Below are 22,057 nucleotides of genomic sequence, written 5' to 3'. Positions count from 1 at the left end.
TGGTATTAGTTTCCCTGCAGCGCCCCCTGGTGGCCTCTGTAGGAAACAGCAGGACTGGATTTAAATACCTCTTCTTACAACAACTGCTGCAGATGTGAAGGAGCAGAATCATGTTTTTACAATGTTTTTTTTATTGTAATTCTCTATCAGATGCCAAGACATCGGGCTTAATTTTGATGCAAAAATCTAACATGAAATAAATAGGTGATGGTGTGTTTATACACGTCCGGCTGACTGCACCAGGTGTTATCGAGGAAAACACTTTGTTTTTATCTTTAAATGTACAAAAACTCCACGTCAGGTCCATCAGTATGAGTTATTGGAGGTCTGGTTCTTACAGTCACTCGTCTCTACAGTGAGTGCGATTGATTTCTCATCAAAGGCAACGAGAGCTAATATTTGCTTTGTACACATTACTCTTTACATATTTGTTTTGGAGTAGTTGCCCTTAAGTGCAGAGTAAATGTTGATACAGCTTTTGTTCTATAGGCAGAACTGAAATAAGTGTTAAATTATTGATTATCAGTAAAAGTAATGATAACGCTCAGTGAAGTCCTGCATTCAAAACTTAACTTTAGGAGGAAATTATCAGCGAATTATGCTCAAAATGTCTATAAAGTATTATTTTGAATGGGCTGTCAGTGTTAAATTATTATATTATTATAATTATTAATATGTTGACAAAATAACTTTATTATCAGAGCTGTTTAAAGTGGAGCTGATTTTAACCACTTTACATACTGTCTAATAAATGTATTAATATTATAGATAATTAATGGATTATAAACTACAATATTTGCATATAAAATATGGTGGTAAGGTATTAAGTACCTGGAGGGTTTTAGTAATCAGATTACAAAATCAAACACGTTTCATGAGTGTTGGAGCACATTTTGTCCACAAGTGTGATTTTGTTCTGAAAAAACAACAAAATATACAATAAAAATCCTTTGGATTACAATAAGATCCTCACACAGTTGATGCTTGAGCCGTTTTGATAAACGTTTAATAAGATTATAAATAATCAGGGATTAGTTTACTGCATTTTTGATTATAGATTTTAAAAAAAACCCACTATTTTGAGAATATGCTAAATACTCCTCTCTGCCTGCCAGTGACTTCACTCATAAATATCTTTTATTTTGTAGTGATCAAGTTTTTATTCATACCTTTATTTTAGTTGAAGATTAAAGATGAACATTTCAAAAGCTCCTCTCACATCGTAGGAGCAAATTGTGGCTTCGATTAAAAAGCAGAAACGCATTTCATTTGCTTTGAAAGCTTAAAATACTTTCACAGAAACTCTTGAAGTGTTTGATTCTGAAATAATCCAAAAGTATTCCGATAAGATAACGAAGTAACGATTTACAAAATTCACCTGATATGTTCCTGGTCACCACTTCCCGTCTTTTTTTTTTTTTTTTTTTTTCCACTTCCACATCTCAGCCGACGTGTCTGAACCAGCAGCACACACTCACAGCTCAGGTCTGACACAGCCCTAAAGTTTATTATTATTTTAAATTCATGTCATTAAGTTACACGGTGGAATCAGAGAGAGACACAAAAAAATAAAAAGGAGGTTAGAAAGAAAAAACAGCAACCATTCCACATCAAAATGGCAGAATGTGTCCGTGGAATCCGTCCTCACATGCTTATAATTCAAACTACCAACTAAAAAACCACACCGGAATAAGACATGTGGATCTACTGTAAAGTGCAGACACGTCGTTTCACTAGATTTTAGTGTTTTCCTGCTACATACTGTAAAATATGACCTCACTTTGCTTCCAAAAACAGTCCCAAGGTAGAACAGCAGACGGCTGGCACCGAGGCAGAGGTGTGTGTCTCAGTATGAAGCCCTCGCTGCGCTATGATTGAGGGAAAAAAAATACTAAATAAACCAGACTTCATTTTGTAAAAGTCGTCCGTCTGTCCTACAATGTCTCCTGCAACCATCCCGGAAGTATAACTGCTTCATTTAAGCACTGAAGTCTATAAATCCAGTGAAAAACATCACCACCAGAGTGTATATATGCATTTTATTTGTCTTATTGCAACTCCAGGTTTTTGTTGACTTTCACAGGTTTGAGATCGATTAAGGATTTTAATTGTTTCTCTGCGGAGGAATTGGTTAGATTTACTCTAAAACGCTCCTATTGGGAGTTAAAAGTCCGAACACATTTAGACCCGATCAGCCGCAACGTTAGAACCACCGAGTTAGGAAGAGAACAGTATTGATTAACCGGTTACAAAACCATGTTGGTTTTTTTTTTGCTTCTGGCATTCATGTGGAAACCACCCTCCCCGAGATCCAGGACGATGTTACCTGTGTCCAGGGAACAAGACAAATCCTGCTCGACACATATCCAACCTAGAACTGGAGAAACCACATGGAATGCCACTCAAAAGTCAGAACTCCCGAGTGTAAACTGGAATATTTAGACAAGTTCTCCAGAACAAAAGTGCCGAAACATATGTGGTGTAAGGTACATTTTGTTTACATGTGCCAGAAGGTTGCACTGCAGACGGTTCAATTGTGTGGGCTACTTGTTCCCGCCCAAAGAGCTCCCGTGTCTTGCTTGATCCGGGAATTTGAAGGCCCGTCGTTAGAGGGTGTAATCGCCGCGGGGTCTCTGGGCGGGTGGTGCACGCCAAGTATCCGTATGAATGCCAGCAGCAGCATAAAGCGACAAGATACCAGTGGTTTTAAAAGTTGTGTCTGATCTGTGTGTCTAACCACAAGCACGTAGATGGTGTGGACCCTCGACAGCTGCTGTCAGGGCGCCTTTGAGCAAGGCACTATTCCCCCCAGCTGCTCCAGTAGGGGCCTTGCTGGCACTACCAAGACTGCCACTGTAAAAATCAAAACACAGAAAAGATCATATAAATTATATGTTGCACTGGCGTTGTTTCATTTCTACTTGGAACCATTCGAGGAGAAATAGTAGCACCTACTGGACCTTTAACTCAACAGCTGTGAGGAATAATTCTGGCAGCTCCAAGCCGACACCGCAGAACCACTGCAGTACTTTTCTCTTTCTGTAACATTTGTTCCCACTGTAAAAGTTCTTCTGTTAACCGAGCTGCCGCAGAGAGTCAGGCGGATTATTGTGGTCCAAACCGTCCAAACAACAACAACAAAAAAAGGCATTTCACCCATTAATAACCCAAACACTCCACTTCCACTTCCACGCCCTGATACACAATGTTTTTAGTGTCAACACATTTGGCAAATCATCATCATTATCATCATCATCATTGTCGTCATCATCATAAAAATAACAAAACATAAACATTAAAAACAGACGAGTTCAGTTCACATCAAAGTAGAATACAGATATTATATCTTTACCCACAAAAAGTTCATGTTACGACTAGCTTGAAAAAAAGAAAGAAAACATCACCATGTTATACAAATGTGTGTTTGTTTGTTTGTGTTTCTTTTACCATGAAATGTCGAGATATTAGTGTGCATGTGGTGTTATATATCTGCTCAGGATGTCTGTCAGTGTGTGTTTTCATGAGTGTAAACTTACATTAACAAGCAACATGTCTTTCATTATCAACAGGAAATCCTCAATCCCCCACCCACCCTCCTCCGACAAGAGCAGAAAAATAAAATAAAAAATTAAACCCACGTCACATCATCAGAACCATTTGCATTCCCCCAAAAAGTAAGCATCCAAAATCCATCACCACGTAGAAGAAGTCGTCAGCTGGCCGCTAAAATGAAAAAAAAAAAAATCTCAAATCTTTCATCGGAAAACAAACAAAAAAAAAAACAACAAAAGAAAAAAACAACAAAAGAAAATAATATTTTAGTGTCAACTATATATATACTATATATTTATATTTTTGTTCTTTTATACCAACCAAACATATGGTATATTATGTGTTGCTATGGTTACGGTCCCTGGCAACATCATGGAAAAGTACAATGATTAAAATAAAGACACTGATCCCCCAACTTCATCCAGCTAGTGTGTGTCTGTCTGTGTGTGTGTGTGTTTGTGTCGTGCTTGTCTAAATTCAGTGTTTTATTGTCAGTATTTTCTTTAATGTTCTTTTGGCATTTTGGTGTATTTGTTCTGCGTTTAGAGTTGAATTGTTTAAATCAGTGTGTCGGTTGTCACACGCTGATGTTTTTGTAGGCATAGTTTAGTGTGTTTAGTTTGTGTTTTAGTGTTTGCCGTTAGTGTGTGTCTGATAGTGTGTAGACGGTGTGGTAGGCCGTCGCTGTGCGTCTATGCGTTGGCGCTGATGCTCTGTTTGTAGACAGCGTGGTAGGCGTTTCGCAGCAGGACGTAGGGGAAGCAGGACTCCAGCAGGTCCATGGTGAGGAAGGGCGACTCCTGCACGATCTGAAACACAGCAGACAACGCGGACGGTTATATATTTACAGCAACAATCAACTGTAACGATCACTATGATGACGATAACGACGGGAGCATCCACGCTGATGTTCTGTAAATGGTGTGAACTCCAGCTGTGTCGACAGCTGAGGAAAATGGATACAGATGAGCTGTTGCTGCAACAGGAAAAACAAAAAACCCCAAGAAGAGAAATCCTCCAAAGAGAAGAGAAGCTGGGAGAATCTAACGCTGTCGACAAGCTGTCAACTTTTCAATACAAACTGTTTCCATATTTTCGGTTAACCTGGAGACAAAACAAACTTCAGAGCCCCATCAGCACCACAGAGCGTAAAATGAAATTTAATGAAACGAGAACATGTTTCTGCTTCTCAACAGATATAATTAATGAACGGGCCAATAAGCCCTCAAACAAGATGTTTAAAGGGCGGGAGTGAGGTTGTTAAAGGGCAGCGTTTGGCCCACAGGCCTCCAGCTGAAAAAATGGTTTCTTTAAATGCCATAAATGAGGTCGGCTACAGTCAGAAACCAAGATTACAAGCACGCCTGCGACATTATTCTGTATCATCATATAACTCTGATCCAAAATATATTTTCGCTACGTTTGTTAGCGGTTATAGCTGTGATTCATGGCCCAGAGCTAAAAGACAACAAGAAAACTTAATTTATTTCCCCCTCAGTCCGCCCCACATGAACCAAACTCCTGCTGTGAAGGTGCCTTCATTTATTCTCTCACCATGTCCAGCAGCAGGTAGACAGATTCTCTGTTACGCGTCGTCATCTTGTCCGTCTCCTGGCCGATCTTCAGCAGACTGGACGAGGCCAACTACACAGAAAGACACCGAGAGACAGACGTGTTAGTTAGTTTGGTTTGTTTATTTTTAAGACACATTTTGAGTAAATTTCACACATTTCTGCAAAATAAAACGTGAATGAGTCTGTGTCTACATTTATGCAAATCTGTTGAAGAGGATGTGACACGACTGCAAACTAATCACAGCAACATGACAGTTTATTGCAGATGAAAGAACATTTTCTGTATCAGATAAATTGCTTTGTCTTCTCTGATCCATGTGTGATGTTTTAATCGGCTGCTATGGTGACACATGAGGGGAGATCTGGGCTCTAACTGGCGTTTTAGTGGTTGTATCTCCCCATAAACTCGTAAAGCGACCAGCTGTTCACCTGAGCCAACCTTCAAGATTTTAATCTTTTGGTTAAATTCTGTCCAGACGGGGGGGGAAACATGACAGACTGATGGTCCAGCAGAGGTGCGACTCTAATCATATGTCAATGACAAAATGTTGCAGAGAGAAATCTTTTCATCTTACAGCCAGGAACTCCTTCAGGCGGTCCTCTATGCTCCCCTTGTGGATGGTGAAGAGAGCAGCAGCGATCTGGTTGATGGCTTTGGCCAGGCAGTGGATGTTGTTGCAGTGGCCTGTAGGGGGCAGCAAAGACACATTACTAGTCAGAGGACGATGAAGACGTCATCTGTAATTGAAGACCAATTAGCTGCTTTAATTCCCGACACCTGAGGTTGTTTAAGACTCTCACGGCAGAGAAATTATGCAGAATACAAAACCTGGATTTCATTTTAGTATTTTGTGCAGCCATTGTGTGTGTGTGTGTGTGTGAGAATTAAACATGCGCTTGAATTTTAAGTTCACAAAATGGTCGGCGTGACTCAGTGCCGCCTCGTATTGAGATGTGCTGTCGGAAAACCAATTGCTGGCCAACGTGCAGTCTGCATACTAACAATGGGGGAGCCCATTACAACTCATTACGCTTTTCAAATGTCCCTTAATAACAATGGCGGCCTTTCATTTCAAGGTTGTTAGGAGGAAAACGTCTCGATAATTAATCCTGGAGTGACAAATCTCTGATACCGACGAGTGTGTCTCTATTGGACTGAATATCAGCTTTATCTAACTGAATGAACGTTTTTTTTGTTTTATGTCACTGAAATACATCCAACAAATAAAGTTAAACAGCTCACGCTGAGTAAACTGACCTTTAAAAATGAATCGAGCTTTTAGAAAGTGTTCATAATAAAGACGATGACACGGCTCCGGCGCACAGAAATGAATCAATCCGAGGGCGCGAGGTCGACATCATTTGCATGCAGAACGCTCTCGTGTCACTGATGCAGTAAATTATGTTTCCTGGTGTTTCTTCCTGCACTGCTCGCTCGCAGCCTCTGAACTGCTTCCATGAGACAACATCTGGACTGTTATTTTCATTGGTTACTTTAAGGAGTTATAAGGGGGTGGTGGTGGGATAATGAAGGTAGAATTCGACTTAATTCATTTGCAGCACAGATATAAAACAGTTTAACCATGTTTGATCTGCAGATTTAAATTTAACCCTCAGGAAGTTCCGTTAACAAGTCTGGCTGAGCAGCAACAGATGGGGGCAGCTGCTCAGAATAGGTGACAAGCAATTTTCCAGGTGAGACTGTAAATATTTCAGTGTGTGCAGCATGTACAGTTTCATTTAGGTTCCCTTGTTGTTAACAATTAACAAATAAATTGTGATTATTTTTGGCTTTATAGCTCCTGTCATTCTGCACAAAAGACAGTTTTGAGTTCCCCCGTTCTTCTCACTATGATCGTGCCGTTTCCATAGAGGAGCAGGATTTATATAGTTAGCTCTGAAAAATGTGTCACTCGTATGTAAAAATGTGACAGGAGCAGCAAATGCTGGGAAACTGGGCTGCACCAAAAACCACCTACACCTGCTAACATCTGGCTTTTGGATGCAATGTGAATAAATATCATACAGATTTCCTCTCAGGTCCACTGACCTCTGCTGTCGCCACAGATTTTCAACGCCTCTGGCTCGGCGCAGCCTTTATGCCAACGTGTTGATTTACTCTCCTTTTTCGCCGCAATGCAAAAACGTGCTGAAGCTGAGTGCTGCTGGTTTGTTTGTCGCCGTCTACATCATTTAGACGGAGACTGAATTTAATGATATTAAGAATGTAGCCGTTTGCAGCTTCCATGTGGTCTTAGCAGCGACTCGTCCGAGATCGGACAGAAGCGGTAAGTCGGAGCTACTTTGGTTTACCAGCTCTGGTAAATAACCAGCGGAACATCGCGGTGTCTTACCTTCGATGGCGGGGCTGTACTGTGACATCACGTTGCTCGCCAGTGTTGGCAAGGAAACGGCCACGAACACCATCAGCAGACAGGCGATCTTGTACTCCTCCTCTGGACTGATGTTCTCTGCGCAGACAGTTTCAGAGATGGATTACACAACACTGCTGTCATTTTGTTCATCAGACAACAGGTGACGTTACATTAATGCTCCTTTTAGCTTCATCTAGACGTGACAGGATGTTTAGAAAATGAGCAAAGTAAGAGAGAGAGAAAGAACAGCGGTGAGTTGAAAAGTTACGATTTTTTTAAATCATCCGGTACACAAGCATTAAGTTCTTAGTACAGGACGTTACACAAACAAATACTGAATACACCAGCAGAGACTTTTGTCAGTTTTATTACAGTAAGAGGGAAAAATATCCTTTATATTTGAGGAAGCTCCTCGACGCCTTTCACAGTGTTTGACAGCTGTGAGCTTGACGGCAGAACAAGACCTGCATTGAATCTCTCTGCGGGCACGTTTAACCTTGTGCTGCTGCCTTCATGTGAATCAAAACAGATTTAATTCAGATTTGTTCTGAACTGAACTGAACTAAATGTTACAGCTCTGATCTGTGAGGAGTGCAGTCTTGACTTTCACATAAAAGTGACCACAGTGATCATGAAGATGTGACTCCAACGTGTTAAACTGCAGTCAGATTTACATCAGGAGCCAAAAGATCTTTGCGTCTTACCGCTTTTTTGCGAGGAGAGAGCCACAACCAGAGCCGGGTCGATCTCACAGGGTAGACCTGCTGCTGACGACAGCTCGTAGACGTTCATGGCCACCTGCAAACAGACGGATTCGTATATGAACATGAGGCAGGAGGACATAACGTAACACTACAATCAGGTGCAGAAGTCTGTGAGTGTGTTTTACCTTCATGTCCGTCTCCCTGGGAATGTGGTCCTTGAAGTCCTCGACCGAACTGACCAGGAAAGGAATGTGACAGGATAACACCTGGAGAGATTGAGACAGAGACAGTCCAGTATCAGTGCTCAGCAGGCGATAAATCGAAAATATTAAAAAAATAAGTCATTTATGGTGCTTTTTATATTCGGGTTGGTTGAAGCGAACCCTCACACTTCTGCCTGGTTAGTAATATATTGATTTTTACGGATGATTTCAACAGTTAAACTTCTATTAAATCCATCAACCCATCATGAAATGTTCCTGCAGAGATCTTATAAATATTTAAAGTACATATTTATGTAAATTATTTGACAGTAAAAAGCAGCTAAAACTGCCGTCTGCTGTGTCTTACTCCATATACTTTGGCAGCTCATTAAATCCACTAAAAAAGGAGTCGACATGGCATTCCAACAAGAACATTTCTGAACAAGACGTCTCTTTTTCGTTAAGTTAAATGACACAGACTTCTTGGCAGGAGGGAACAAACAATTTAAAAATGCATTTGAAGCATTAAAAGTTCATACATTTTATAAGCGGCTGTTAGTCACAGTAATTTCAATAGATCACTCTCCAACAACAGTGTTGTTGTCGTATGAGGTGTGTGTGTGTTGTCTTACATCTCTCAGAGCTTCCTGAGCCAGCGAGCGGAAAGACAAGATGACTCCAATGATGGTCATCCTCTTCAACACACTGTCCACAGCTACACACACGAAAACAGGAGGGACAGCTGGTTAATCAATGACTCGCAGTTCATAATCAATCAATACTAAATCAGTATTTTACATTTTTATTAGCAAGGATATGTTTTACTTTGGGCCCTGCTGCTTTGTAGAGTCTTTATCAATGTTAACATGTTTGTAAGTGTAGTACAGTCTGCTTAGCTTCTTTTAATTATAATAAACATTTACAGAAAGTGTTTAAAAATTTTTAACAATACAATTATCTACTGAGCTGTCAAACACACAAAGATCTCCCCAACACGTATATAAAGAGGATATTTGGCATCAGGAGTTTAGCCGCTGTGTGAAATGATGCTATGCACGTGAAAGTGTACAGGTGTGTGATTTACAGGTGAGTTTCTTGAAGAGGGCGGCCATGTGCTCTGGTTTGTCAAAGCTCGTCCTCATCTGGGTCAACACCTCCATGTTTTCTACCACCAGTTTCTAGATGGAGACAAACAGAGACAGTGAACATTCGATTAGTGAGTGACTTCTTAATTATGCAGCAGAATTAGCCTTAACTTCCATGAAATCTGTATGTTCTACCATATTAATGACCCACATATTGATACAGTCCTCATGAAAAATCGAGCTAGAACCATCCTAGAACCAGATCAGAAAAATAAACTCTTATCGTGCTTCTTTCGACTTGTACTCTCTCTACACTACTCAGGAAATATTGTACTTTTAGTCTACAAGTAATGACTTTTCCTTAACTTAATGAGCTCAGTACTCCCACCACCACAGCTGGAAAGTAGTTATGTATTTATACCTTCAGCTCAGCGACCTGTGATGAGATGTGCCACATCAGACTCTCACTGAGGAACTTCATCCCGTACGGACCCAACAGCTCCGACAGCGAACGCATCTCTGCGAACAAAAACACACGTCGTCATAAAATTACAGTTAAAGTCAATTTCTGCACAATATTCATCGGCTATATTCAGAAACACAGCGAGTGTTTATGTACCAGAGATGTCGGAGTACTCCTCGGCGTTGAAAGTCAGCTCGTTCTCTGTGGGCAGGTTGACGAAGGCCTTCATGGCGGGGAAGTAGGCGATGTGTCCGTTACTGACCTGACGGAGCAACGTCTCCAGGTACCTGCACAAACACAAACACTTCATCAGCAGCAGTTACTTCTATTCGCTCCCTCTCCCTTCCGTCAGGAGTATCACCTTCTCTGAATTGTTAAACCACGTGTGACTTTCATGAATAAATGTGTAATTATGTTGCTAAATGGGATTCTAATCCAGTCTGTTGGGATTTCTTCTGCTAACAGCAAATCCCATCAGCAGAACTGTAAGCTGAGTGAGCTGCAGCTCAACCAATTTTGATTATTTTTGTTTTCATGTTTGGTTTTTTAATAATGATGTGTTTAATAAAAATGCAATAATGGCGATGTGATAAAACAAGCAAAGTCTGGTCGGTTCGCCGTTTGTGCTGCGACTGTGTTTCCTGCAACAATAAAACATTCTGTCCTTCTGTACGGCACCGAACTACTAAGAGAATTTTTATTGGTGTTTTAATAAAAGTGGTTTAATCTGTGGAGACAGGCTCCAAGGACACGCTGTTTACAGTCTACACTTTACAGTATCAGATTACAATAATACCTTTATACTGCCACAGCCTGTACAAATACAATTCATAATCCCATGTGGAAACTACACTTCCTCTCCTTCTCACCGTCTGATATTTATACTTTTTAAAAACTTGTTCCGTACTCGTACTTTCTGACTTTTACTTGAGTAAAGAAGCTGAATCATGACTTCTACTTTTACCAGACTGTTTGTACTTTGGATTACTGTATATTCTTTAGCTCACAGGGCTCCAGCAGACGTACCAGTTTGTGTACAGACTGGTGATGGTTGGCTCCCCGTGACTGTCCAGGTGCTGCGTCTGCTGCAGGAGGACGTTGTTGAAGACCCGGGTGATGTCGATGGTGACGTAGTTCTCTATGGACTGCAGCACCGTCATGTAGGCTCTGACGCTGGTCAGCAGCTCGCTGGGCTTGGCTATCTCCTGAGTAGCCTGGTTGTACATGGTCATCCCCACTATGGACCTAGAGACAGATGGAGGTAGATTCAGTGAAATAATTATATTCAAAATCTCATTAAAATGGGAGATTCCTACAACCCGCTGAGGAAACAGTCTGTTTATTTCTTCTTGTTTATGTGAGAATGATGCAATCTCCTCAGTTCTGTGTTGTTATTCTTTAGTATATGCCACCTTTAAAGGTCTTATTTCCAATCACTTGTATCCAACATGCTTTTAGAAGCTGTTTAAACACAAACTGTGACCTCTGCTTTCGCTATATTTGCAAAAATAAATGTCTCAAAATGTATTAACTGAAGACGGAGAGGACCATAAACAAGGTCGAACAAAAATAAGGTTTAACGTCGAGCTCCGGTGTTTTATCTGAGTGTGTTTGTATTTACTTGGTAAATCGGATCTCCAGGTGCGAGGTGAGGTACTCTCTCGGTGTGAATGTGTGCTCCCAGACTGCCAGGTTGGGAACGTAGTTGATGGAGAAGCAGAGTTCAGATAACGCTGTGTGGAGTTTATCCAGACTGAGGGAGAAAAAGAGGAAACGGCAAGGTTAAAGAGGAAGAAATGATGAACCCCTTAATGACCTGTGTAGGGAAAAAAGGGCAGGTTGTTCCGCATTAACATGCGGTGGAGGAAACAGCAAACAAAGTAGAATATAATAAAAATGGAGGAGAAATGACAATGTTAAACCTCCACTTTCTAAACAGAAGCCAGACACATGTGGGAAACGGTGATAAGAACACTGAAGGGCGTAAAATAACAACAGCTTGATTCAATATGAACAAAACGATGATGCGTCAACAAAACTGAGCTGTTTATATGAGAATCATTATTAGCGCATTAACATAGACGGAGGTTTAATAGGAATTCAGTCAACAATAAAAACTATTATTAATAATTATGATGGACGCAAGAGTAATTACTCAAGAGACACAAAAAAAAGAAAGGGGAATGAGATAAGTATTTTAATTTAGTCTATTTCTGCTCATTCGACTCACTTGGTGACCAGTAGTCTGTTCTTCCTCATGCTCTCCACGCCTGGTTTCTCTCTCTCCGGCTCGCCCTTCTTCCCCGTTGCCTTCTTGCTCTTCTTGTTCACGGCCTGGCTGATGGTTTTCGCACAGTGCTTAGGAAGCAGCTGCGACACAGAAAAGTAGAAGATGAGCGACGGACAGCGAAGAGAAAAAAATAATTAAAAAATAAAAGAGGCAGGCGGGAATGAACAAGAGATGGAGAAGGACCGATTATTCACGGTCTGCTTGATGTTCTTAGAACAGTAGCTTTTATTAAAAGAAGGACGTGAACTGAGTGACTTATAGAAATAAACTTAAGATGCTTTAAACAACGTGCATCAACAAAGACTCACAACATTATTGTGACAGCGTGTAATATCATGCAACAGGGCAACGCGTTTTTGTTTTTAGAAGAAGTTTGTTTGTTCAAGAAGACTTTACCACATTACTTTTGGATGTATTTGGCTCTTAGCTCTCAAAACTTGAGGACATTTAATAGCTGCTGTCACTCTCAACTTCATCTTCTCGCAGACTGCCGATGTTAGACATTCAGAGCGTGGTGCTCGTGACGTGTGTAATCTTAAAGGAATAGTTTGACATTTTTGGGAAATGTATTTATTCGTTCTCTGGCGGAGAGTGAGATGAAAAGATCAATGCCACTCTCATATCTGATCAATAACACTCAGAATATTTCTCAGCTGGGACCAGTAACTCACTGGACAGTCTGCTGGTTGCCTAGCAACTGCTCAGCGCCAAAAAAAAAAAAAAAAAAAGTCCAGCACAAAAGGTGGAAAAAGGAGCTTTGGTAGGGATAACAATTAGACGGATCCAGGCTTACCGTTTCCTCCTGTTTCCATGTTTATGCTAAGCTAGGCTAACTAGCTGCGGCCGATGGAATTTGTAAAACCACAGAAATAAGAGAAGGGTATCGATCTTCACATCCACCTCTTGGTGAGACAGTGAATACCTTCGTTTCTCTAAATGTCAAACTACAGAAGTTCTTTAAATTGGCTGCCTGTGCGTGTTCGTACCTGGTCGCTAAGTGTACATTGTTCAGTGCAGATGTCAGTGATCAGGTTTCTGGCCTGCTTGGCCATTTCATCCAGAAACATGTTACACAACGACAGGCTTCGATCCCCTATGTGGTGACGCTGTGGACGGAGAAAAGTAAAAAAAAATTAGTTATCAACATGACGTCATTTAACAGCAATAACACTGTTCTTGGGAAATCGTTTGACATGTTACGAATATGAATGTAAGTAGAAGATAACGTAACTGTATCTGCATGTGTATTTACCTCCTCAGGACAGAGCTCGTGTGTGCAGGACATGAAGTGTGTGCAGAGCAGAGGGAAGCAGATGGAGTGTCGGCTCTGGGAGGGAAGCTCCAAACACTGCTGGAACATCTTTTCAAACGCACGGCTGTAGAAGCTTCAGAAGGAGACAGATGAAAAGAAGGATTCATGTACATATACTCAAAGATATTTACATCAAGGCAACATTTGTAATTAACTGTGTCTAACCAGAAAATCGACAGGTCTGACGTCTCCACCAGCATCTCCACCAGAGAGTCAACCATCTTTGTGTGGAAGATGATGGTGTTCATCATTTTGCCGAGCTCCTTGTGATCGGCGATACCCAGACTGGCTTTAGAGACGCTGGTGTAGGCCTGCAGAGAGGAGAGCAGATGGGAAAAGTATGAAGATAGAGATCATTTACCAGCAGTGCCGTTCTTTCCTTTACACTCTAAATTTGCAAAGTAGAAATGATTTTAAGTAAGAGCTAGAAAACTAAAGTATCCCCCTCTTTGCTTTAGATAAATGTTTTAACAGATTTTGAGGACCAGATCTGTTTTCACACCTGCAGTCTGAACCAGTCCAGTCTCATGCCTCTGAAGTCAAACACCTCTCCATCCTCCACTGAAACACAAAAACACAATTCAATGAAAATCACACACATCGTTAAAACTTATCATTAAAGTTTCTGGTGACTAACTATCTGCATCACAAGTCTCATTAGAATACGCTCAGTTTATAACTCTGCTGCGTATTTATCCTGTAATCAAGACTTTACATTTTGACAGTACAGGAAGCGATGGTTTACCTTGTTTGACGCTGAGAGAGGTCATTGTGTTGACAAATGAAGACATGATTATAGACTCGTCCTCTGGACACACAGACAGGTTCTGTCAGAGAAAGACAAGATAGAAAACCAGTTAGAAAAGAAAAGAGCAGTGTGGAGAAGCTGATCGTCTTTTAACTGAAGTCTAAAAATGTTATCATGCGTATCAAACAGATCTATTCTGCCATATAGCTTGACATACTGTGTATTTGTTTTGAGGAAGTATCTGAGATGCATGCGTGTCTTCATACCTGCACCAGTTCATTCAGCACCACAGCATCGAAGCCGGACAGGTACTGGACGTAGTATCGCTGCATCACAGGGCCGTACTTCCTGACGTGAGCTCTGAGCTCCTCCATGTAGAAGATCAACTCTGCTATGTGTCTGCAAAACACAACAAACTATCAGATCCAGAACAAAAGCAACACAAGCAGCCTAAAACTGTACATGTGTATGTTTGCGTACTTGTCGATGAAGTCGTCTGTGCTTTTCTTCTGGATGTTGTCTGCGTGTCGAAGCAGCCAGATGATCTCGTCACGGGCGAACGACAACGCCATGAACACGAATAAGGCCTGGCGGGACAGAAAGAGGCGGAAATAGAGAGACGTGGAGAGAAGTAAAGAAACGTAAATGTCAAAAAAATCCCCAAGATTAATAACCAAAAGCAGTTGGCAGCAACAGCATTCTCACAGTCTCTGAACAAAATATGGAATATGTTTATAGAGTCAGTCAGGCTGAGCGAATAAATCCAGTTATACATTAATGAGGGTCTCCATCTGGCCTGAGGAAGTTACGGAGCTACGGAGTTTAAGCGGGTAAAATCTGTCAGTCCTACAAAACTGAGAAACTAGTGCAGCATTATTTAAGGTCGTATTCTAATATTTAAAAGCTGGGCTGTATGTTACTATAGCTTCCATTCGTCCACAAGATCTCGCTCCAACAGCGTGATAATTTAAAGACATTAAGTAGCAGACTACTGTTGTCTACTTGTAAGAATATATTTAAATCTCAACAAGATCTGATTTAATGAAGCAGAACAAATTAAATTAAATGGATGTAGGACAACAACAACATTCATTATATTATTTATGCACAATAGCTATTTCGTATCGCTCATCGGGCTCCTCTAAAACTGATGGTAGGATGGTAATTCTCTGGTTAAGGTGGTAATTGTCTGGTTAAGGTGGTAATGTGTGTTTACCTTTGGACCGAGCAGTCCAGGCTGATCGGCTAAAACAGTGGCCAACTCTTTCAGAGCTGATCGCAGGAACTTGCGTCTCTCTCTGTGCATGGAGCCTCTGCAGGGAGATGGAGGAAGTCAGAGCAGAATATCAAAACAAAACCAGCATCACGATTAAACTCCATTTTGACACTTTCAGGACGATCCTGCAGGAGGACAAAAGTAAGTAGATGACAGTGACGGCAGAAGAATGAGAATGAAGATGAAAGGGGAAGACGGAATAAGTAATGAGGATAAAAGCAGAGTTGAGACAGCCGGGGAGACAAAGAGGGGAGGAACAGGAACAGGAGGAATAAACTGAATGAGGATAAAGATAAGACGGAGGTGATGTTTCTGTCTGAGATTCCCTTAAGGAGAAACTTAAGGCTACAGGAGAGTTGAAAGGATAGTAAGTTGGGAAGTAGAAAGAACGAATGGAATAAATGAATAAGACGAAAACGTGGGCACTGAAATATTCAGGAAATGTGAAATATGTTTTGTGTGCAGGAACAAAAAGGAAAACGAAAAGGGGGATTAGCGAACAGATTTAGTACGTACGCATGAGACAGGGCCTGTTCTTTACACTCCCTGATGTCGTTGATGCGTTTGTTGTATCTGTGAAACACACAAGCAGGAGGGACGAGTTAAAAGAGCAAAAACAGAGTATGCATGTCTGTGATAGGGTTTTTCTGCCATCTGAGAACAGACTGCTACAGGAATGAGTCCTGAAACCATGAAGTGTGTTGGTATTTTTGCACCTCTGATCCCTCATTTCAAAGTCAACGGATGTTTTGTTATATGCCTGAAATAACGATAGCTTTTTCTTTCTGGCGATTGCATTCGTGCTTGAAAAGAAATCAGAGAAGTGGTGTTCATCTGTGAAGATTATCTTGCTGTATTAAATGTTTCAGTATCAAAAGTTTTTGTTTGCAGATCTTATTTTTTGCAGTAATCTAAAAGGAAAAACTAAATTGAAGATTTTGTGTAAAACAAATGATTTAAACAGATTGTCTGCTCATGCACGTCCTCTCCTCGAGATGCTCTCACCCTCTGATGTTCACAAACAGGTCCTCTGCGGCCTTGTGGATGTGGAAGACTTCATCCCTGAACAGACAGAGGCAGGTGGAGCTCTGCAGAGCCAATTTCCACAAAGGCAACGCTGCTGCATCGCTGTTCAGCACCGAATGACACAGGATGAAACCAACTGGAGAGAGAGAGAGAGGAGAAAGGAATATATGACTGAATAAACAGGATCTGACGTGGACACTGAAGGTCAGAACCTCTGTTTCTACTTTACTTACAAACAATCCACTTCTCCATTGTGTCCAGCGAGAGGTATTCACACGGCATCTAAAGACAGAGATGAACAAACACAATACAATTTAACATCTTTTCCCTTTGAATCAGCATCACAGATACTCATTCAGTCGTTTCTCTGCAGTCGTTTTCATACTAACAGTGTCTGACTGTGCAGGATTAAGCATGGTGGAGGGAGCAGAGATGAGAGAGAGCAGCTGGGCGTTCCTCCACTGGTCAGCGGACAGATTCCTCCTGGGATAGACCATCTGAAGACTGATCAAAGCATCTGACAGGGACTGCAGGAGAAAGACGGGATGAAGAGAGAGAAACAGGGAGGAGGGGAAAGAAGAAAGAGAGAGGCGCAGGCTGGATGAACAAGCAGAACAAAATCAAAAGTTTTTCCTAACATAGTCTTACAAGGTTGTGAGAATGACATATGAGCCAAATTATCGTAACCGTGTACAGTGAGCTGTCTGACACTCCGATACGTCTCTCACTGTATTGCATCAGTCTGTGCAAACGAAAAGAAGCTGCATAAACAAGTTTCCCCCCACAGTACTTTATTTTCCCTTGAAGTCAGTCGATATTTCAGCTCACAGTTACAGAGCCGGAGATTGTTCCTCCTCTGACTGACGGATCTAAAAGTGGCACTACAGGTGCTATGGCAACCGCGCCTCGATAGAAACAAGACTGAATCTATTGACAGGGTTAAAAAAAATATTCAGGCACCTTTCTGCCACTTTCAAGGTACCAAATATTTCTAGACGTGTGAAGCTTTTATCATCAAATCCAACTGGTTATTATAAATGCAATTAAGTTTACAGAATTCCTTTATACCAACAACAATCTACGTGTATTTTTACATGATGTTGACTGCATGTTTTCATCATGACTGTTTAATTTTTGCTCATTCTGATGACAGGATATGGAGGACTGCACCTGCCAAAATCAGATACGAATAAAGAAACATAAAAATGTCTCAATTAATAAATAAATACACCATTGAATGTGTTAAATAATGTTTAAATAAATGTAGGCTTTAATTAATCTATGAAATGTGACATAGGTGTATATTTGTGCTTTAATTTGTCACTATTTATTTACCTTTTTATTAATTCAACTATATTTACTTTTCCATTTATTTAATCAATTTATCAATATTTAAATGTATGCAATTTTAATTAGATTTTCATATGTATTTCTCAAATCAATATGTAAATCGATATGATAATAATATTATAAGAATAATGATATGACAGAATATGTATATGTATGTATCTATTTATGGTACATATTCATAAATTAATTAACTCGGTACCAGGTAACAACAAATATCATGATCAGGATCATTCAGAAGATTTCTGGTTTACGTGAGTGAGCGTTTAGACGAAACACCAGATTATGTTGAAAATTCTATTCAAATTAAACATATTTCTAACGCTGAAAACACAAGATAAAACTGTAATACAAGCCCTGTATTGTACACAATGTATAACCTTAAAAGTCGCCAATTTAATGAAAGATTCAGAGGCGTCAGCAAAGAGCACAAAAGTTTATACACCACTGAACTGTAAAACGGTTCTCGCACCTTTCCATGCGGAACAAACTCCTCCATCATCTTCTTCAAGGGGTTCTCGTAATCCACGATCATCTGGCCCAGCCTGGGGTACTCCCGGTCACTGACACACACGTACACAATACCATTGTTACTATAGAAACCATTAAACACGTGGACGGTTCAGAGAATTCCTCGATTGTGTTTCTGTTTGTGGCGTTTGGTCACCTGGCTCCATGTGTCATCTCGTGGGCGTAGTTGTACAGTCCTATGATGGCTTTCCTCTCCTCTATGCGAGACAGTATCGTCATCAGCGTAGTGTACGTCACCACCAGGTCCAGGTAGTTCTTGGTGAGGTCAAAGTTCACCGTCTGACAGGAGAGGAAGGAGACATTTTCTTGATATTCACCTCAACAATGTCACATTACTAAGTGTTTGTGTGCTGCAATTCATTCACTTACAATATCAAAGAAGACCTGGCAGGCGTCGATGGTGTTCAGCAGCTCGCACACATGGTCCTGTTGATAAAGGATAAAAGTCAACACCATATATTCCTTCATTGCATATATTAGTGTATATATGCGTGTGTGTTTTCTTACTTTGAATTCCATGACATCTACGAAGGTAAAATAGTAGAGAGCCAGGTTCTTGAGAATCTCTGACTTTTCCTTCTGCAGCTGAGCCAGCTGTTGCTGTAAACACAGCAAAGGGCACACAGTTACAAAAAGTTATATCATCTGCAATTTACAGCATCCATGATGACTTTTAAATATATATATTTATGTGTAAACTCTGACCATTGTCATAACTTACTGTATCTCTCCTTTTGGCTTTTTGTCAGTACAAAATTTGGCTTTAAAATCTGTTTCTCTGTCTGTTTCGCTGACAAATCACATCTTTTAAAAACTAGATAGAGAAACATCTGCACATCAGTTGTTCTAACCCATGTAACCAAAGAAATCTTAAAAGACTGTTTAATACGTTTGCCTTCAGGGATCAATACAGTTTATTGTATCTTGTTCAAATGCATTAAAGCGCCTCTTAATTTTGACAAAATGAAGAGAAAACTGATGTAAATGAGAAGACGGCGCTGAATAATTCAGTGAGATTGGAGCAAGTAAAACTCAAACAGGGAAAAACAGACATAACTAGATACAGAGATATATTAACAGAGACCCTGCTTTAAAACTTTTACTCTGGCAGGACATTTCCTTCATTTGTATATTTGTTGACGTACAGGAAAACTCAGATGTTTAAATGTGAGTAGGATAATACAGTGATATTATTCAGTTATGTTTATTTTTATTCTCCCTATTTACTTGATTTGAAATGTGTTTTCCCCCCAACTTTTGATAAATGAATAAATGTATGTTTGGAAACAGAATCAGTAAAAAGCTTTGGTTTGCGAATTGTAGGGAATAAAAATGTCCGACCAAAGTAAAATCTGACTATCAAAGCAAAGCCAGACAACCTACCCAGTTTAATCTTGATTGAATTTTTGAGGATTCAACAGTTTGAACACAGAAATCAGACGGGAAATTCAAGGACAAAAACCTTTTTTCTGTACCTGGTGATGTCTGGAAAAGTTAAGCTGTGGACGCAATGTGTGTTTTTAAAAAGCCCCGACTTGAAAGTAAACTCAGTTTGAAAAGATTGTCACATCAATCTTTTAACAAGCTGGAAAATCAAAAGCTCTATCTTTAGATGGTAAGAAGCAGCTTCAATTTACATGACAGAAATGACTGAAGCATACTGTATGTAAATTTAACCCAGCCCCAAAGCCCAAAACTGTAATTTAACCAGTGCATCTGTGAGAGACCAAGTGGAAAAAGTGTGAAGAGTGTGTGACACTGCTGCTGCACTAAGAAGTTAAAGCCTTTGTCACTTGACGCAAAGAATGATGGTGGTGACTGAAGATTTGAACAGATAATAGAGGGTTTTTTCCCTTCTTTCCGAGTGTTGAACAGCCAATTTGTCTATAACGCTCCTCTTGTCACAGGTAACTGACAGAGGCCTCAGACCTGTCCAGAAACTGGTCCACCATCATTAAAATATAACTGAAAATAGTCAACTGACAGACAACAAATTGGTATCTGCTCAGTAACACTCCTTAGTGCAGGCAGTCAGCCTGTCACTCAAACAGCCAGTCAGCCATCTAACCAACTCGGAGTCAGTCGGCCGGCAAACCAGGTCGTTCAACCAGCCACACAATCACTCAGTGGATGAAGGATAGAAAGTAAAAAACAAAAAAAAAATGCTGCCAGCAGCGAGGAGAGGAGGGAGAAAGCAGAGCAAAGCAAAACACACTCCAAACCAGCTTTAAAAAACAGGTACAAAAAAAGTTACATTGTTACAAAACTTAAGTACGTGAAATAAAATACAAAAACTTAGATACAAAAACTTACCAAAAAGCACAAGTCCGGAATAAGCCAAGTTTAGCATGCAGAACACAAACAAACACAGAAACAAAGCAGAAAACAACATAAGAGACAATTCTGGCACGGTTATACTGAATAAAGCAGTTAGCTGGACACACAATCACACACACACACACACACACACACACACACACACACACACACACACCTGTCATACACACCATCACACGCACACACACAAAGCTGCTAAATGACAGATTCACATAAACACACAGGCCAAAAGCTATAAGCTAAGCTAACAATCAAAGCTGAGAGACACAGTTGATGAGCAATGACTGAGTTTAGTTCTCACACACAAACACACACACACACACACACACACACACACACACACACACACCTGAAATTGCACACATTTTTTTAACCAAAAGGTTCTATGTGCTACGTAAAAGTTATTTCAGTGTCTCGTATTTGACATTTGTAGCAAACACGGCAAACTATCCAAAGTCATCAGTGATGTATATGGGGCTGAAATCTGTATACTGCATTCAAAAATAAAAGTTATTATTTAAAACAAGAATCTGTCAGTAGAGGTGGCAAATTTCATGATTCATCACTTGATACTTGAGGGCTTGACAGTTCCAATTTAATCAGTTGATTAATTTGTTCAGTCTGTCCAAAAACTTTCTGATAAATTCATTCTTAGTGTTTGTTTTTTTTTTAAATAAAAAAGTACTTGATCATTCAAGGTGTCCTCTACTGGCGATTTATCAGCAAAAACATTATTCCAACATCTTTCCAAAAATGTTATTTTCTAAAAATGTTTGACAATTTATTCATTCTTGGCTTTATATGAAAAAAAATACTAAGAGCTTCACAAACTTAAGAGTTGCTGTGTTTTTTAACTTTCACTCAAAACTCATCATCATTTACATATTAACAGTTTGTTGAATTTGTTTTCTTTTCAATAACTACTGTGCAAGTTGTTACTTTAATTACAAATGTGATAGTTAGCTTAATGTGATAATTTTCCAAAAGCTACATACGGAAAAATAAACCTACCGTCCAGATTCAAATTGTGAAAATACAGCCAAGTAAGTACAATCTTTAAATCTCTTTCTCTCCGTCCCATTCAAACACATGGCAGACGTACAGTGCATGCAGGCGAACTTACGTTATTGTTCCGTGTCTCCACGGCAGGAAACTTCCTGACAATAAATTTAACAGCAGACTCCAAGTTCTTATCGACAAGGTAGGAGGGCTTAGCCTTGGGGTCGCCACATGC

The 22,057-nt window shown here is 40.2% G+C and overlaps 1 protein-coding gene across 8 annotated transcripts in view; it reads right to left on the bottom strand.

Moving 5' to 3' along the window:
- Positions 1-1,486: 1,486 nt before the first annotated feature.
- nckap1 (NCK-associated protein 1) overlaps positions 1,487-22,057 on the bottom strand; it is a 34,295-nt gene continuing 13,724 nt past the window's right edge. For 2 of the 8 annotated variants that reach the window (XM_037124612.1, XM_037124614.1), the window contains 30 exons: positions 21,947-22,057; positions 18,994-19,086; positions 18,856-18,912; positions 18,623-18,765; positions 18,428-18,518; positions 16,998-17,135; positions 16,842-16,890; positions 16,588-16,744; positions 16,099-16,155; positions 15,523-15,619; positions 14,787-14,893; positions 14,573-14,705; positions 14,304-14,385; positions 14,061-14,119; positions 13,724-13,869; positions 13,499-13,631; positions 13,233-13,352; positions 12,187-12,326; positions 11,578-11,709; positions 10,983-11,201; positions 10,113-10,243; positions 9,915-10,012; positions 9,493-9,586; positions 9,041-9,123; positions 8,391-8,471; positions 8,206-8,299; positions 7,481-7,597; positions 5,702-5,811; positions 5,107-5,196; positions 1,487-4,361 (listed from right to left, as the gene is read on the bottom strand). In XM_037124612.1, coding sequence (XP_036980507.1) covers positions 4,245-4,361; positions 5,107-5,196; positions 5,702-5,811; positions 7,481-7,597; positions 8,206-8,299; positions 8,391-8,471; positions 9,041-9,123; positions 9,493-9,586; positions 9,915-10,012; positions 10,113-10,243; positions 10,983-11,201; positions 11,578-11,709; positions 12,187-12,326; positions 13,233-13,352; positions 13,499-13,631; positions 13,724-13,869; positions 14,061-14,119; positions 14,304-14,385; positions 14,573-14,705; positions 14,787-14,893; positions 15,523-15,619; positions 16,099-16,155; positions 16,588-16,744; positions 16,842-16,890; positions 16,998-17,135; positions 18,428-18,518; positions 18,623-18,765; positions 18,856-18,912; positions 18,994-19,086; positions 21,947-22,057 — 3,279 coding nt within the window. In that variant the 3' untranslated portion in view covers positions 1,487-4,244. Of the gene's footprint in view, positions 4,362-5,106; positions 5,197-5,701; positions 5,812-7,480; positions 7,598-8,205; positions 8,300-8,390; positions 8,472-9,040; positions 9,124-9,492; positions 9,587-9,914; positions 10,013-10,112; positions 10,244-10,982; positions 11,202-11,577; positions 11,710-12,186; positions 12,327-13,232; positions 13,353-13,477; positions 13,632-13,723; positions 13,870-14,060; positions 14,120-14,303; positions 14,386-14,572; positions 14,706-14,786; positions 14,894-15,522; positions 15,620-16,098; positions 16,156-16,587; positions 16,745-16,841; positions 16,891-16,997; positions 17,136-18,427; positions 18,519-18,622; positions 18,766-18,855; positions 18,913-18,993; positions 19,087-21,946 lie in introns of all 8 variants that reach the window. The other 6 variants (XM_037124610.1, XM_037124613.1, XR_005079446.1 and 3 more) reach the window with 5 other exon arrangements.

This window comes from Acanthopagrus latus, chromosome 15 (genome assembly GCF_904848185.1).
Source record: "Acanthopagrus latus isolate v.2019 chromosome 15, fAcaLat1.1, whole genome shotgun sequence".
Classification (NCBI taxonomy): Eukaryota; Metazoa; Chordata; class Actinopteri; order Spariformes; family Sparidae; genus Acanthopagrus; species Acanthopagrus latus.
The sequence above is the reverse complement of the archived record's forward strand: the minus strand, read 5'-3'. Positions and strand labels throughout refer to the sequence as shown.